Source organism: Cotesia typhae, unplaced genomic scaffold, assembly GCF_013202065.1.
Source record: "Cotesia typhae breed Kobodo isofemale line unplaced genomic scaffold, CoteBio_Ctyphae contig_26, whole genome shotgun sequence".
NCBI classification, from domain to species: domain Eukaryota; kingdom Metazoa; phylum Arthropoda; class Insecta; order Hymenoptera; family Braconidae; genus Cotesia; species Cotesia typhae.
The window spans coordinates 869,690-884,851 of record NW_027423732.1 but is presented as its reverse complement, the minus strand read 5'-3'; the positions used below and the strand labels follow the sequence as shown (position 1 = coordinate 884,851).

The window sequence follows — 15,162 nt, the reverse complement described above, 5'->3', positions numbered from 1 at the left end:
GATAGCCCGAGAATTGACCCTGAAAAAGGGAAAAATCAACTCGAAATAAAAAAAAAAAAATTCAAGCTTTGTAACAAATGAGCATTTTATTCATTAATTTTTAACTGAAAAAATGACCAGTTTTTTCCTCAGAACCCTAGCTCGTTATAAAGATAGAATATAGAGGAGGTGAGTGTATGGGGTTGGTCGGAAAAAAAGTTAGGACACAGCTCGTTAGCTCAACTTCCGGGGCCTCCAACCAGTAATTTATCTCAACCAACAGACTTACTTATATATCTAGTTCCACTGGACAGACAGACTTTTCCCACCCTCTTAATCCCCGTCCATCTTTCCTCTTTACTTCTTACACACAGATATACTGTTTTACGCCACGCTGGCTAACGTTTACTTTTTACTTTGTTTACTTTTTTGGACAAATAAGACCAGTTTTTTTGGGTTAACGAGTGTAATTTTTTTAACACTTTTAAAACAAACTTAACTATTGAATTTAAAGTCAATTGGTTTTATTCGGGGAAAATGTTTTAGTTGGAATTTTTTATTTTTAGAGAAATAAAAGTTTTAATGACGAAAAAAAATATATTTAATATATTTGATCAGATCTGATATATTTGATCATATCTGATATATCTGATCAGATCTGATATATCTGATCAGTTCTGATATATCTGATATATTTGATCAGATCTGATATATTTGGTCAGATCTGATATAGCTGATTAGATCTGATATATTTGATCAGATCTGATATATTTGGTCAGATCTGATATATACAATCCGATCTGATTTTATGTACATGCATTATGTCTCATTAGATTCCTTATATTTCATCAGATCTAATATATTGGATATCTTTGACCAGATCTTAATATCTAGTATGACAAATATATTTAATCAGATCAAAAGATCTAATACGGCTATATTTTTTTTTATTATTATTATTATCATTATTAGAGCAAAATTAAATTATCAATTGATGAAATTTAATGAGTCACATGCACTAAGGGAAAAATTGTTCCTACTTTCGACGATCCCCGGTATTACATTCACGTACAAAAGGCACATTTGCGATCACGCGTGGATATTTGTTCGGTCTGCTTCGCTAGCAAATATATTACTGGTTCGTGTTTATGACTGGAGCCCGTGTATATGTCTATGCATTAGAGAAAGATGAAATTCAATGGAGGACTTGAATTCACTGATACCATACAGAGTGAAAGGTTAAACGTTTATTTAGACAACAGAATAGTGAACTAGTGAATCCTAATTAGTTGGCCCGGAATATTCTAACATAAACATGGCTATGTATGAGAAATTTACATCTGCAATTAAATAAATTATCCGGTAAATGCGCTATTATAATAGAGACAGAAATTCAATGATATTTTTTTTACTTTAAAGGGGAAAAAAAAAATTGAAAAAAATTTTTTTTCATGTCTTCGGCTATGGGATCTTGAAGTAGGGTTCTTGAGCTTTAAAATTATGTATAACAATTAATAATTAGGTCTATATTAATCTTAATTTTCAGCGCCCCCAGTTAAGATTCCAAAAATTCGAATTTTAATCGCCAGAAAACTTTCAAATAAATTAAGTATTTTTTTTTTTCTTGAGCAGTTTTCCGCCCCGAAGCCCATAAATTTCTCGGTGAGTCTCGAATTGCGTCATTAATAGCAAAGTTACCACTGGAAATCGTGATAGTTTAACAAAATAGTGTTTCCGAAGATTTTACGTAAAAGTTATCGGTTTTTACTTTCCTTCGACACTATTTTACTTTTTGTCTGATAAAAATAGACAAAGTTATTGAGGACACTTTTGATGGATTGCACTATCCATCAATATATATTTAGAAATTTTAGATGTGTCACTGATAATTGATAATGACACTAACAGTAAGCGTAAATATAAAGGTCATATCAGAGAATAAAGTTAAGTAGTGGAATTTCCGGTTTGATGCCCTCGATAGAGGATAGACCCTTTTTAGATTTAATATTGGTCCTTTAGGTTACACTTCAGCTGACCAGATGTGTTTAGTTTCTTTGCTTGGAAACTTTTACATTTTATTGAATAAAAATTTATCCAAGTGGAAATTTTATTTACAGTATTTTATCAATTTTTTAAGCGAGCGAAAATTCCTGAGAAATTCTCTGAACAAATATGCGAAGGGTGGGTGATAAAGGATGTTATTGTGAAGAATGAAGATTGGATTTTTGACAACACAGTTTTCTTTAAGATTGGGTATGTTGTTTTGCTTTAGGGTGAGCAATTGATTGATTTTTTAATAAATGAAGGAAAACATCTTGGGCAATTTAAACTATTTTTTTTATCGAAAATATCCTTTTTATCTGGAAGAAATCAGATCGGAATAAATATTTTAGATCTGATCAGATTAAACTGAATATATCAGATCTGATCTGATTTGACTAAATATATCAGATTAATTAAATCGACCAGATCTGATAATATTTAGTTTTAGTAAGATCCAGATCATATTTGGTCATAAATAGATCTGGTCATATCTGATCATAAGATCTGGTCATTTGTAGCAATGATCAGATTAGATCATCGTCTATTATAATAAAATCTGATATTTTTAGTCAGATTTGGTCACAAACAGATCTGGCTATATCTGGTCATAAAGGGATCTGATCATACCTTCTCATAAACATATCTGGATATATCTGATCAGATTTGGTCACAAACAGATCTGATCATAAATAGATCTGGCAGAAAAAATCTGGTCATATCTGGAAAAAATTATCTGATCATATGATCTGGTCATATCTGATCATATGGTCTGGTCATATCTGATCATAATCTTATGTGAACAGATCGAAATTTTTAAATCTAAAAAACAATTTTTTACTTCGACTATCCGAGTGTTTACTAAAAAAATCGTAACCTAAATAAATATAACGATAATAACAATAATAATAACAATATCTGCATTACATTAATTAGTAAAATTTAAATAATAAAATATTTATAAAAGCATACAAATAATGAAATGTTTACATTAATAAATATTATATTTATTAAAAAGCTTTCTGCATAGCAATGTCATAAACCCTGGAAATATATTTACACTGTGCACTATTTGCGTTACATTTATCCACGTCGATATCATATTTTGTCCGTGCAAATTGAATTGCATTTTATCATCACAACAAAAACTCATTTTGTAAATGGGCTCTTTTACTGCTAAATATCTCTCAATTCTATTTTTATTTTTATTTATTTAATTTACAATAAATAATAAAAAAAAAAAAAAGATCGAATTCAAAAGACATTATACTGAGGATTAGATGATAGCGATAAAAGAATCGTTTTTATATTTTTAAAGCTTCTCAGTTTGGATAAGCCTCAAATGAATCGATCGATGCTACTTTATAGGAGCTATCACTAAATAAAATTTTATTACTTTCTAAACTCGAGTATGTATGAGACGATATTACCCGAGATTATGGTGAATTTTTCACTATAATTCTGCTATAAATTTCCTGCTAATTTTAACTTAAATTTTTTTTTTTTTTTTAAGTACATCATGCATGAAAATGAGATTATAAAATAAATTTTAAAAATGATAGTGCGATCACAGGATCAATTTTCTTTTAAAAAACTCATTAAATCAAACATTAACTGAATTAAACATTTAAAATTTCCCGGTTTTAGAAAAGTTTTTTAAATTCTCTGTAAGATGGCGTCACTCTCCCGCCAAAATTCAAATTTAAAAAATAATTTCTAGTCAAAAATCTACCTAAATAAATTGTTAAGGTCTCTACTTTTATAATTATACATTAAAATGTCTATATTAATTGAAATTCTAGTGAAATTAATTAATAAAGACTTGAAAATTTTTTTAAATTAAACGATCGAGTAATAATAAGATCGCCATACGAAAAGTAAGTAGCAAACTGTTAGCAGAGTTGCGAAATTCAAACTATCAAACTATTAGAGCATTAGACCGTAAAAGTTATCTCAGTATATAGTCGTCTGAATTCGGGGAGATTTAGAGGCTTAGAGAGCCCCTGACGTACAACTATTACCACTCTATATATGTATATACATAAAACTCGGTTCTACATAGGCATCGCGTGACCATCAACAACTTGTTTTAAACTCTAAGTCTGTTCCAACATTAGATACTATTTTCGACACGGAATACGTTTTTGCCGCCCTAATTGTCGCCAAGTTTAATTTAATCAGGATTTGTAATTTGTATTTGACTTTGGTATTAGATGAAGGTCTGAAAACTCTATCAGAATTTATCAACTGTCATAAAAAAAAAAATAACTGTGTTAAATTATTTAGTAACTTTTTTTTTGGCAAAAGCAATTAAATAAATGAAATTACTTTTTGGGATATCAAAAATTTAATGATAGGTTGATAGCGCCGTTTCGTAAATTATCGCGATATCTTCACAGTATGATTCCCAGAGCCGGAGTACTCGGTCGTACTGGTACATGAGGGCTGGTTTAATTCACCCTCCAATCGTTTGCCAGGCGATTACGTAGTTTTAGCAAATATATTGCGTTATCTCGCGTGTTTATCGACGGTTATTTCTATAATCTCGTTTAATGTGTTGGATTCACTGATTTTTGATAAAACTTTACATTTTTAGGTTAAAGTCATAAATAATTTTGCTAAAATTAGATTTTTTTAAATCTTGATTAATCTTGGAAAATCTTATTTAATTTAAAAAAATTTTGAACTCTTAAATATTTTTTTAACACTATCTACACAGTTGATATCAATTTTTGAAATTCTATGTAACAAGATTTGCCTGTATCAACAAATATATAACATTAAGTCAAGGTCAAATCTGAATAATCTTGATTCGTTTTGCTAAATCTGAGCATAAGACAATATTTTTTGTGGTAATACAGATCAGATCTGACAAAATGATGAGATCTGATCTAAAAAATTGATATTTAGACTATATATAACTTTATTTAGCAGCTATATGTTTAAATCTGATCAGATTTGGCCATTTACATATGATTTTTTATTTAAAATGATTCACAACTGATTATAGCTCATCAGATCTTACTAAATCTAAACTTATATCTGCTGATAAAAGCTTTGAATGAATTATTCAGATCTGCTTAAGTCAGATCAGATTTAATATATGGTAAGATTTGTTCAGATCTGATTAGATCTGCTAAAGTTCGATTATAATTGTTCAGATCTGCTTAAATCTAGTCTAAGTTACCTAGATCTGATCAAATCTTGATAAATTTGATCCTATCTGATCAAATCTTCTGAAGTTTGTTCAGATCTGATTTAAATATGCTTAAATCTGATTAGATTTGTTCAGATCGGCTCAAATTTAGTTGAAGTCATTCAGATCTGATCAAATCTTCATAAATCTGATCAAATCTTTTTTAATTTATCCAGATCTGATTTACATATTCCTAAATCTGATCAGATTTCTTCAGATCTGATTTAAATATTCTCAAATCTGATCAGATTTGTTCAGATCTAATTTACATATTCTTAAATCTGATTAGATTTGTTCATATCTGATAAAAAATTTTATAAATCTGATCAGATCTGTTTAAATCTTCATAAATTGGCTCAGATCTGATCAAATCTTGATAATCTTGATCAGATTTAATTCGAATATTTTTAAATCTGATTTAATCTAGATCAGATTTGCTAGAATCTCTACATATAAATTCAACATTTTTATAACTGAGATATTTTTATTACCAAGTTCTTCTCAATTTATTAATTAGTAGGTTAAAATATTAATTGTTCTGAATTTAAAAAAAAAAAAAAATGAATGAATTTTTGAAATCTTTTAACATGATTCATGATATATATTATGTTAATGCTTGCATGGATAGTAATAATTAGTCTCATTAAATTAATTAAGAGTGAATAATTAATTTCGCACGAACCCACAACAATTATTAACGCATTGGTGTATACATCCGATGTTACCTTCGAATTTATATCCACCATATATGTTTATGTATATATTAGTTTCACGGTTAAATAGAAACTTCGCCACAATATATTTATGTGAAAGCTTCGGATAATTTAAGGCAAATATTTATCCTGTTTATTGAATTGCCCGGTAATTTTTGACGATAAAAATTTTTTTGCTAAACAAGATTATTTTTTTTTTTATTATTATAAGTATTATATTCCAGCGTGTAACATAAAAATTTAGCGAGGGTGGTGTCGCGAGATAAAGGGATGAAAAAATATAAGGAGAATTAGGGTGAGTGAAATAGCTCGTTACAAACAAACTATCCGAATGAAGCAGTTTAATGTGCAAACACGTTATGTTTTATTTATATTGTTACAGAGAATGTCGTTAGTGAAATGGACGTTACGGTTAATGTATAAAGAGCTTTGTACCAGCCGCAGAGTTAATAATGGCATTAGAAAATTTTTTATTGCTAATTGTTGTAAATGAAATTAGTGAATAATTTAGACCGGAATTTTGTTTAAAGAAAAATTTACCGAATAGAAACTTAATTGAGTTAGATGTAAAGAAAAACGTGATAATATCATGTTATCTGATCTATATGATCAGATTTGATGTATCAAATATATCTAGTAAGATTTAATATATCAAAAAAAATCTTGTATTTTGAGTAAGATTTAGTTTATCTGATCCGATCTGATATATTAGATCAGATTAAATATATTACATCACATCAGATCTGATATATTTATTATAGCTTATAAGATCGAATATATCACCAGATATATCATATAATATCAGATTTAATATATTTTGTCAAATTTAACGTGTCCAATAAGTCTCATAAATAGTAATTTGACAAATAAGATTGTATATATTTACGTAAATCTGATAAATCTGAACAGATCTGATATATCAGATAAAATCTTGTATTTCAAGTAAGATTTAGTGTATCTGATCAGATCTGATATATTAAATCAGATAAAATGTAAATCCTCAAATATATTACATCAAATCTGATAAATCTAATTCCAATAATCTGATCAGATTTAGATTTTCAGATTGCATTTCATAGATCTTAATAGATTTAATGTTTTAGATCAAATCTGATAAATCTAATTCCAATAATCTGATCAGATTTAGATTTTCAGATTGCATTTAATAGATCTTAATAGATTTAATGTATTATGTAAAATCTGATAAATCTAATTCCAATAATCTGATCAGATTTAGATTTTCAGATTGCGTTTCATATATCTGAATAGATTTAATGTTATAGATCAAATCTGATAAATCTAAGTCCAATAATCTGATCAGATTTTAAATTTCAGATCGGATTTAATATATTTAATTTTTCAGATTAGATCTGATAGACACAATTAAATTCAATGTACCAGATCAGATTTAATATACCTTATGTTTCAGATTATATCAGATTATATATATATTTTTTATAACTTGTGCTTACAATTTAGAAAATCTTCAATATGTAATTTTTATTTGTCAGAAGCATTAAAAAAAAATCACTTATAAAATTATTTTTTTTTTTTTTTCTATTTTGGACAAATAAAATGATTGAATACTCAGAAAAGTGTCATGAAAATATTGAACAACAAATTTCTGCAGATCTGATAAAAAATCCTAAGACAATTTTTCAATTTTACCTTCATTCTGTCATTTCCATCCTTTTTATTTATTCATCTCTCTTATAAGCTTTCAAATACAAACTCTATTTTATTTTCAGACATAAACCATATGAAATATACATTATGGCAACTATTGCGTATTTATTTTATCTCTTTGCATATTTACTGCAAATTGACATATCATAATAATTAATCAAACTTATTTAAAAAAAAAATCATTAAAAAGCGAAAGCTTAAGTTTAAATTTATGAGACGTAAAAAACAAAAGTTTGTACAGATTGTAGATCCCGAAATCCAGATCATGAATGCAAGACTGATTGCGGTTGGAAACTTTAGAACAGAGGGTAAAAGAAATAAAGAGGAAAAGAGAAAATGAGTTGGGGTTAGAATGAAATAGATGAAGAAAGAAAAAAAATTGAAATAGCTTCTTTATTTGGTACCTCTCTGCTCTACTTGGCTTTCTATACTCTCTACATAATGTCAGTTTATTGCGCGGGCTTATTTGCCACCAGATACAAACGGAAATGAAAAATGAACAAACAGAATATATATTTCGCGGAAATTTAAATTAACATATCATCAAGTTTCAAAATATCTCTACAAAAAAATATAAACGCAAAACAAAATATTTAGTATTATAATTTTTTAATTAATTAATAAATAAATTATCAATTTTCCCATAAAAAAATTAAGAATTGTAAATAAAATTGATTATTAAAATAAATAAATTAACAAAGACTAACATTCAAATGATAAAACAACACACATTTACTATTTCAGAGTCAAGAATTGTTTGACGTCAATAAAATAACAAATATTGAATAGGTATGAAATTAGTAAAGTGACGGCATTGTAACGTTCGTCATTGTGAACATCATCATGGATGATTGAACCGACACAGGTCTATTTGTCCTTTGTGTCCCTTGTGAATTTTGTGGTCTACCGTTATTTGTATTTTCGTAAATTGCGCGGAACACACATTACATTTATTCTCATTTCATTTTCACCCGCCGAAATCGCGGTATAATAAAATTATTCTATCCCCCGTTTATTTTATTTAATCGAAGTATACGGTGTGCGTTCTTCCGTTATATATCGAATCGTTGGTCGATAATTAATATCAATTATTTCGTTTAGCTATATCAGATATAATTGAGTAGATCAAATTTATTTGATATATCTGATGTATCTGATTAGATCTAATATATATGATCAGATATGGATCATTAAATACATTTGATCAGATCTAGTATATCTGCTAAGCTCTTAGATATATGGTCAGATCTAGTATATCTGATGAGATCTAGCATATTTGATCAGATCTAATATATCTGACCAGATCTAGCGTATTTGATCAGATCTAGTATTTTTAATCAGATATAGTATATCTGATCAGATATACTATTTTTAATCAGATCTAGTATATCTGATCAGATATACTATTTTTAATCAGATCTAGTATATCTGATCAGATATAGCGTATCTGATCAGATACAGCGTATCTGATCAGATACAGCGTATCTGATCAGATCTAGTATTTTTGATCAGATATACTATATTTGATCAGATCTAGAATCTTTTAATTAGATCTAATATATCTGATCAGATCTAGTATTTTTAATCAGATCTAGTATATCCGATCAGATATAGCGTATCTTATGAGATCTGGTATTTTTTGTTAATCAAATCTAATATATCTGATCAGATTTAGCATACCTGATCAGATCTAGTATTTTTGATCAGATATACTATATTTGATCAGATCTAGAATCTTTTAATCAGATCTAATATATCTGATCAGATCTAGTATTTTTAATCAGATCTAGTATATCCGATCAGATATAGCGTATCTTATGAGATCTGGTATTTTTTGTTAATCAAATCTAATATATCTGATCAGATTTAGCATATCTGATCAGATCTAGTATTTTTGATCAAATCTAATATATTTAATCAGATCTAGTATATCTGATCAGATCTTATATATATTATCTCATTTAGTATATCTGATCAGATCTAGTATATTTAATCAGATTTAATACATTTGATATATCAATCTCATTAAATACATGATACAAATTCTTATAGATCTGATCAGATTTACCAGATCAAAACTATTTAATCAGATTTTACAGATTATAAAAGATTTGTAATATCTAAATTCGATAAATCTAATCAGATCGAATTTATCTGATGAATTTGATCAGATCTAAAGTATTATACATACTATTTAATTAGTAATATGTGATAAGATCTGTGATATTGGATATATTTTATCAGATTAGTGATAACTAATATATTCACTCAGTTTGAATATATTAAAACCTTATAGATCTGATCATATTTAATGCATCTGATTCTAATCAAATATATTTGATGACATATGAAAACCTATATTTCAATTTTTACGTAAGAAATGACGTCAATGTGAATGAAAAGCAAAAATAGTTTTTTTTTTTTATTTTTGTATGCTTAAGATTAGGTCAGTCTATAAATATATGGCGCCAGTGTATGTCTTAAACTGTAAGCATGTATATATGTTTTTCAAGAAGTAACTGTTCTTACTCACTGATGGATTAATCGTCTACTATAATTCACAAATGTATACATTAAGGCAGCTAAAAAACAAGAAACGTAGTTAGCCAAAAAAAGTCGAGCTTAGTGAATTCGATGTAGATTTTTTATGAAATTATTTTGATTGAAAAGTTCATATTTTGTATATATATAAGCAGGTCTTATTAAATCTGAGAAAATATTCGCGTCACAAATAAAAACGGTGTTTGAATATATTTTAGGAGTCTCGATATCGCGTCCAATCTCTGTCGCAGCTCACGAATTCTGAATAATACATCAAAAGATCCGACACGGGAAGCCAATGCGCGTCCGGAAGACTTGGAGATACCGTCACTGATAGAAATACTGTAGAAAGTCCATGTTTAAATTTAAAATTTATGTTTGCGTCAATAAAATAAATATATTTATTTTATTTAATTATTTTCTTACTTTTTTAGCTTGAATTATTATTATTCATACTTCCAGACCTATCTTCAATAATTAATCACTCTAAAATAAAAAGAAAAAAAATTTACAGCTCCTTATTTATTTAGTTAAATCTAATGCCAAGTCCTCAAGCGAGAAGAATTAATCCTTCGGCGCGGCCTAGCGGCATCCCAAGGAACTAAAATATAAAAAAGTGTAATTGAAAGGGTTTATGCGGAAATCCACAGATGAAGCAATAGGAAGATAGTATGTAGAAATGGAATTACAGGATTGAAACATGAGAACGAAGAAGATCGGGAGGATGGAGTTGTGGTGAGGGGCGCTAGGCTGCGGAAGGGGTGGATGAGTTTGTGGATATCCGAAAACCCGCTAATAAATTCCAGACGAGTGAACGAATCGATCGCCAAGGGGGATGCAGATTAACGTACTTTGAAATCGCCGAGGGCATGAATTCCTCGCGGTTAACTGAACTTTGTCGTCTACATACATTTAGATGTTTGTATATATGTCAATTTATTGATAATTTCTAGTATACCTAGGTAACAAGTGCTTGAGCGAGATTTAGTTGTCAGTGTCTTGAGCAAAACCTCTAGTATCTATTAAAAAGTGTTTTTTTTTTATTTGAATTTTGGCGGGAGAGTGACGTAGTACCTTTTCCGGTGCGCAACGCCATCTTACAGAAATTTTAAGAACTAAATTTTTAAAATTTGTTTTTTCAAGGCTTTATCAACCATATGATTAATTTATTTGAGATTTTATCATTTTAAAAGAGGTAACATGTGCTTGAGCAAGATTTAGGTGCCAGTGTCTTGAGCAAAACCCCTAGTTGCTAGTATCTTTTTCTACATATGGGTCTTGCTCAAGTTCATGTAGAAAGAACTGCTTCAAGATTTATATATAACTAGCTCAAGTAATCTTGTGCAAGATTATGAGACAAGTCTAATGCAAGGTGCATTGAAAAACTTTCTGACGGATTTTTTTAATCATAAACTCACAACAGACACTTACCCATGACTTGCTCAAGATTTGCTCAAGATCCGTAATTCTCAGTAATTTGTTCATTTCTAAAGCATTTGTGAACCAAAAACTAACAGCAAATATTGAAGCGTGACTTGCTCAAGATTTGCTCAAGATGCATGATGCGTTATATATTTTATAGCACTTTTTCCCCTCCACTACTTGAAGATATATTGATTCAGTGGTGGTTATTTTAAAATAATTTTGTCTTGATCGATAAAACAGTAGGTCGATACTCTAAAAGGTTAAACTGAATGAGATCCACTGATCCTGTAGTAAATATAGAAGGGGTAGAATGATGCGAACGGTCATTCGAAAACATTTGATCTTGAGCAGATCTTGAGTAAGTCTTGCACAAGTATATTCAGCATGCTTCTTCTGGTGTCAGTCTTTCTCAAGAATTGATATAGTTAGTTTATCGATAAGCATCTTCAGATTTTCTCAATTTTCTTACACAAATCTTGAGCTATAATCTGGTCCAAAGTTCTTGTACAAGGCTTGTTCAAGACTTGTCAATTGAATTTGCTACAAGTATATGGAGCAAGACCCATAGGTAGAAAAAGCCACTAACAACTATCGAAAAGCCTTGAAATAAATTGCTGTGTGGATATGTAACATTTATTTTTATTATTATAATTTTTTCGCGCAATAATATCGAACCTCAATAAATTTGAATTTCAAATTTAGCGCATGAAATTACAAATTTAATACGGTCATTTGTTTAGCAGTAATTTTTATTTTTTATTGTCCTATAAAACTGTAGACTCTTAAAAATGAAATTATTATCGTGGATAACGTCTAGTAGTCCTGGAGCAACGAGGATAAAACAAAGCTCGCTTCTAGAGCCGCAAAGAAGAGAAGAAGAGTGGACGGGGAGAAAAATTGTTGAATACAGATGAAGCGAAAAATTATTATGTAAAAAAAAAAATTCCGAAAGAATAAAAGTAGTCGGGGTGGTTATGATGTTGCAGAATGAGGAGACTGAAGATACCAGAATGAGTAGTAGAGAGTTGAGAGGTGCATTAATTGCCCATAAATTCGAGGCACCGCATTAATTTGACTATCTCACACAGCTTCCGGTCTCTTGTAGGATATGAGTTACTATATACGCGTCATACTCTAGGATACTGTATTATATTTGTCGGTAAATCACCAACGACCCCTTTAAACTACCCTTTTTTATATTTTTAATAAATATAAATGCATTAAGGTCAGCTATTATTCATCGTAGATGCTAAACTCTGATTTTTCTTCATAATTATTATAAAATATCGAAACTTTTCATCCATGAAAACATAGAAAAACTCTTAAGTAGGTAGCTAAAATTTGATAATACTTTTAAGTAGCCATAACTTAGAAAGGGTTGATTTTACGAATAAATCATAAGAGATCAAAATTGTAGTTCAGACGATTTCCTAAAATAAATGTTTCGACATTGTAAGGCTATCTCTTATATTTATCGAGATATAGAATTTTTAATTGTGCGTAGTAGTGCGTAGTCGCGCGTAGTCCATTAGGCATTATAAAAATTAAGAAAACTCACGAACGAATCAACCGATTTTGACCGGCCTGGCGGCAATCGACGTGGTTTTTTTATGTTAAGACCTGATTAATTTTTGAAACTGATCGGTAAAGCCGTTCAAAAGTTATATAAAAAAAACCACAAAAAAAAATTTTTTTTTTTATTATTTTGAGATTTCTCAAAATCTACTGGTGCGAATCGGTCCAAATTGTATTCAGAAGTTAAATTTGGTCAAGCTCTTTCGAACGGCGCCAACCGCGATGAAATCGGTGGAGCTGTTCAAAAGTTATGAGAGGTTAATGTATTTACATAATTAAAAAATCAATATTTTATAATTCCAGGACGAACTCACGATTCAACGTACACATTATACCATCTAGGCGAGCGATTATCACCTGGAGCAATGCAGTACGTAGAAACAGGGCGCACAGATAGCTTGGACACTGGGGGAGACAGCCCTAATATCCTGGACGTCTTTGGAGGCCCTGGAATACCCCAAGGGGAGGGCAATACCGTGACACGTGCATTTCTGGATGGTAATCACACCCTGGTTAGCATGATGGCGAGGATAAATCCAAGTCCCGATTGGTTTGTGGGAGTCGACTCATTCCAGCTCTGCGTGGAGGGTAATTGGGTTGATACCGTAACTGTTGAGGTAAAGTATCTTTTATATACATCCTCCCTTGGTTCCACCTCTGGCTGGATAATAATATAAAAAAAAGTAGCAAGATAAAAGTTGAATGTTTTATTTTATACAGCTAGACCCATTGGACGGCGGTACAGACAACGGTTTTACCTTTACGGCGGCAAATTGGCCGACGAACCCCCAGGGGATTGCTTACAGAATAACATCACGATATCCTGCACATCCAGCTGGAAGTTTCTATTACCCAAACCTACCACGACTGCCGCCAATTGCCACCCTGACCTTTACCAAGGTTAGTCAACTAAAAAAATACAAATTCAATTACTTCGGGGGGATAAAACATTTAGTTTGCCTTTGCTGGATTTCAATGAAATTTTGTTTTTTTTTTTTTTTTTTTTTTTTTTTTTTTTTAGAGGATTGCTTTTGTCGGAGATACCTTGAACTAATCAACCTAAATGTTATTTATTGAAAGAAAATTAAATTTCTAATTTAGAATTCCTGGGTACTAATTTCTTATGATAAAATCTAGTATATTTGATATATTTTATAAAATATAGTATATCTAATATATATCTGATTAAATTTAATTTCTCTTGATTAATTCTATATATCTGATCATATCTGATATATAAGAAATATCTGATCATATCTGATAAATCAAATGTGACATATATGATATATTTGTTCAGATCTGATATATCTGATCAGATTTTATGTCTATAATATATCTGATCAGATCTAATATATACGATCATATCTGATATATCTGATATGATAAATCATATCTGATGTATCAGATCTAATATATTTGATCAGATCTAATATATCTGATCAGATCTAATATTTCTGATCAGATCTGATATATCTAATCAGATCTGATAATCTGATCAGATCTAGTATATTTAATCAGATTTGGTATATCTAATATATCTGATCAGATCAAATATATCTGATATGTCTGATCAAATTTAAACTTTTCCGCTTTTCTCAGTGTTTTTTTCAACACTTGAAACTTTATCTCCAAGCGAGCAATCACCAACTGACCTTTAAAGGAAACAAACTCCAAATAATTGGCAGTTAACAACAATTGGAAGCAACTGCTCTGTTGGTTAATACGTTCAATAGTTAGATGAGCGTAACGAATTAAAGTACCGGTAGTGGCCCTTGGAGCCTCTGAGTATTGCCGGTAACCAGGTTACTCTCGAGTTTCCGAGGATCTTGAGATTAGAACAAGCTCTAGGGTCGAGAGTCAACTCTGAAGTGGACGTGGACACGTGCCAGTTTAACGCCATTGAGTTTAAGCCACCGAGATTTGGCTCTCCAGATATTCTATACCGAGATTTCGGTCATCTAAGCACGTAATTACGCAGACTTGGCACCTCCCAGCAGAATTGTCTTA

At 29.9% G+C, this 15,162-nt stretch overlaps 1 protein-coding gene across 1 annotated transcript in view; it reads left to right on the top strand.

Moving 5' to 3' along the window:
• Positions 1-15,162, top strand: part of LOC141525336 (spondin-1) — a 51,247-nt gene that overhangs the window by 26,939 nt on the left and 9,146 nt on the right. Inside the window, exons 3-4 of the mRNA XM_074239787.1 lie at positions 13,459-13,772; positions 13,876-14,055. Coding sequence (XP_074095888.1) covers positions 13,459-13,772; positions 13,876-14,055 — 494 coding nt within the window. The remainder of the gene's footprint in view (positions 1-13,458; positions 13,773-13,875; positions 14,056-15,162) is intronic.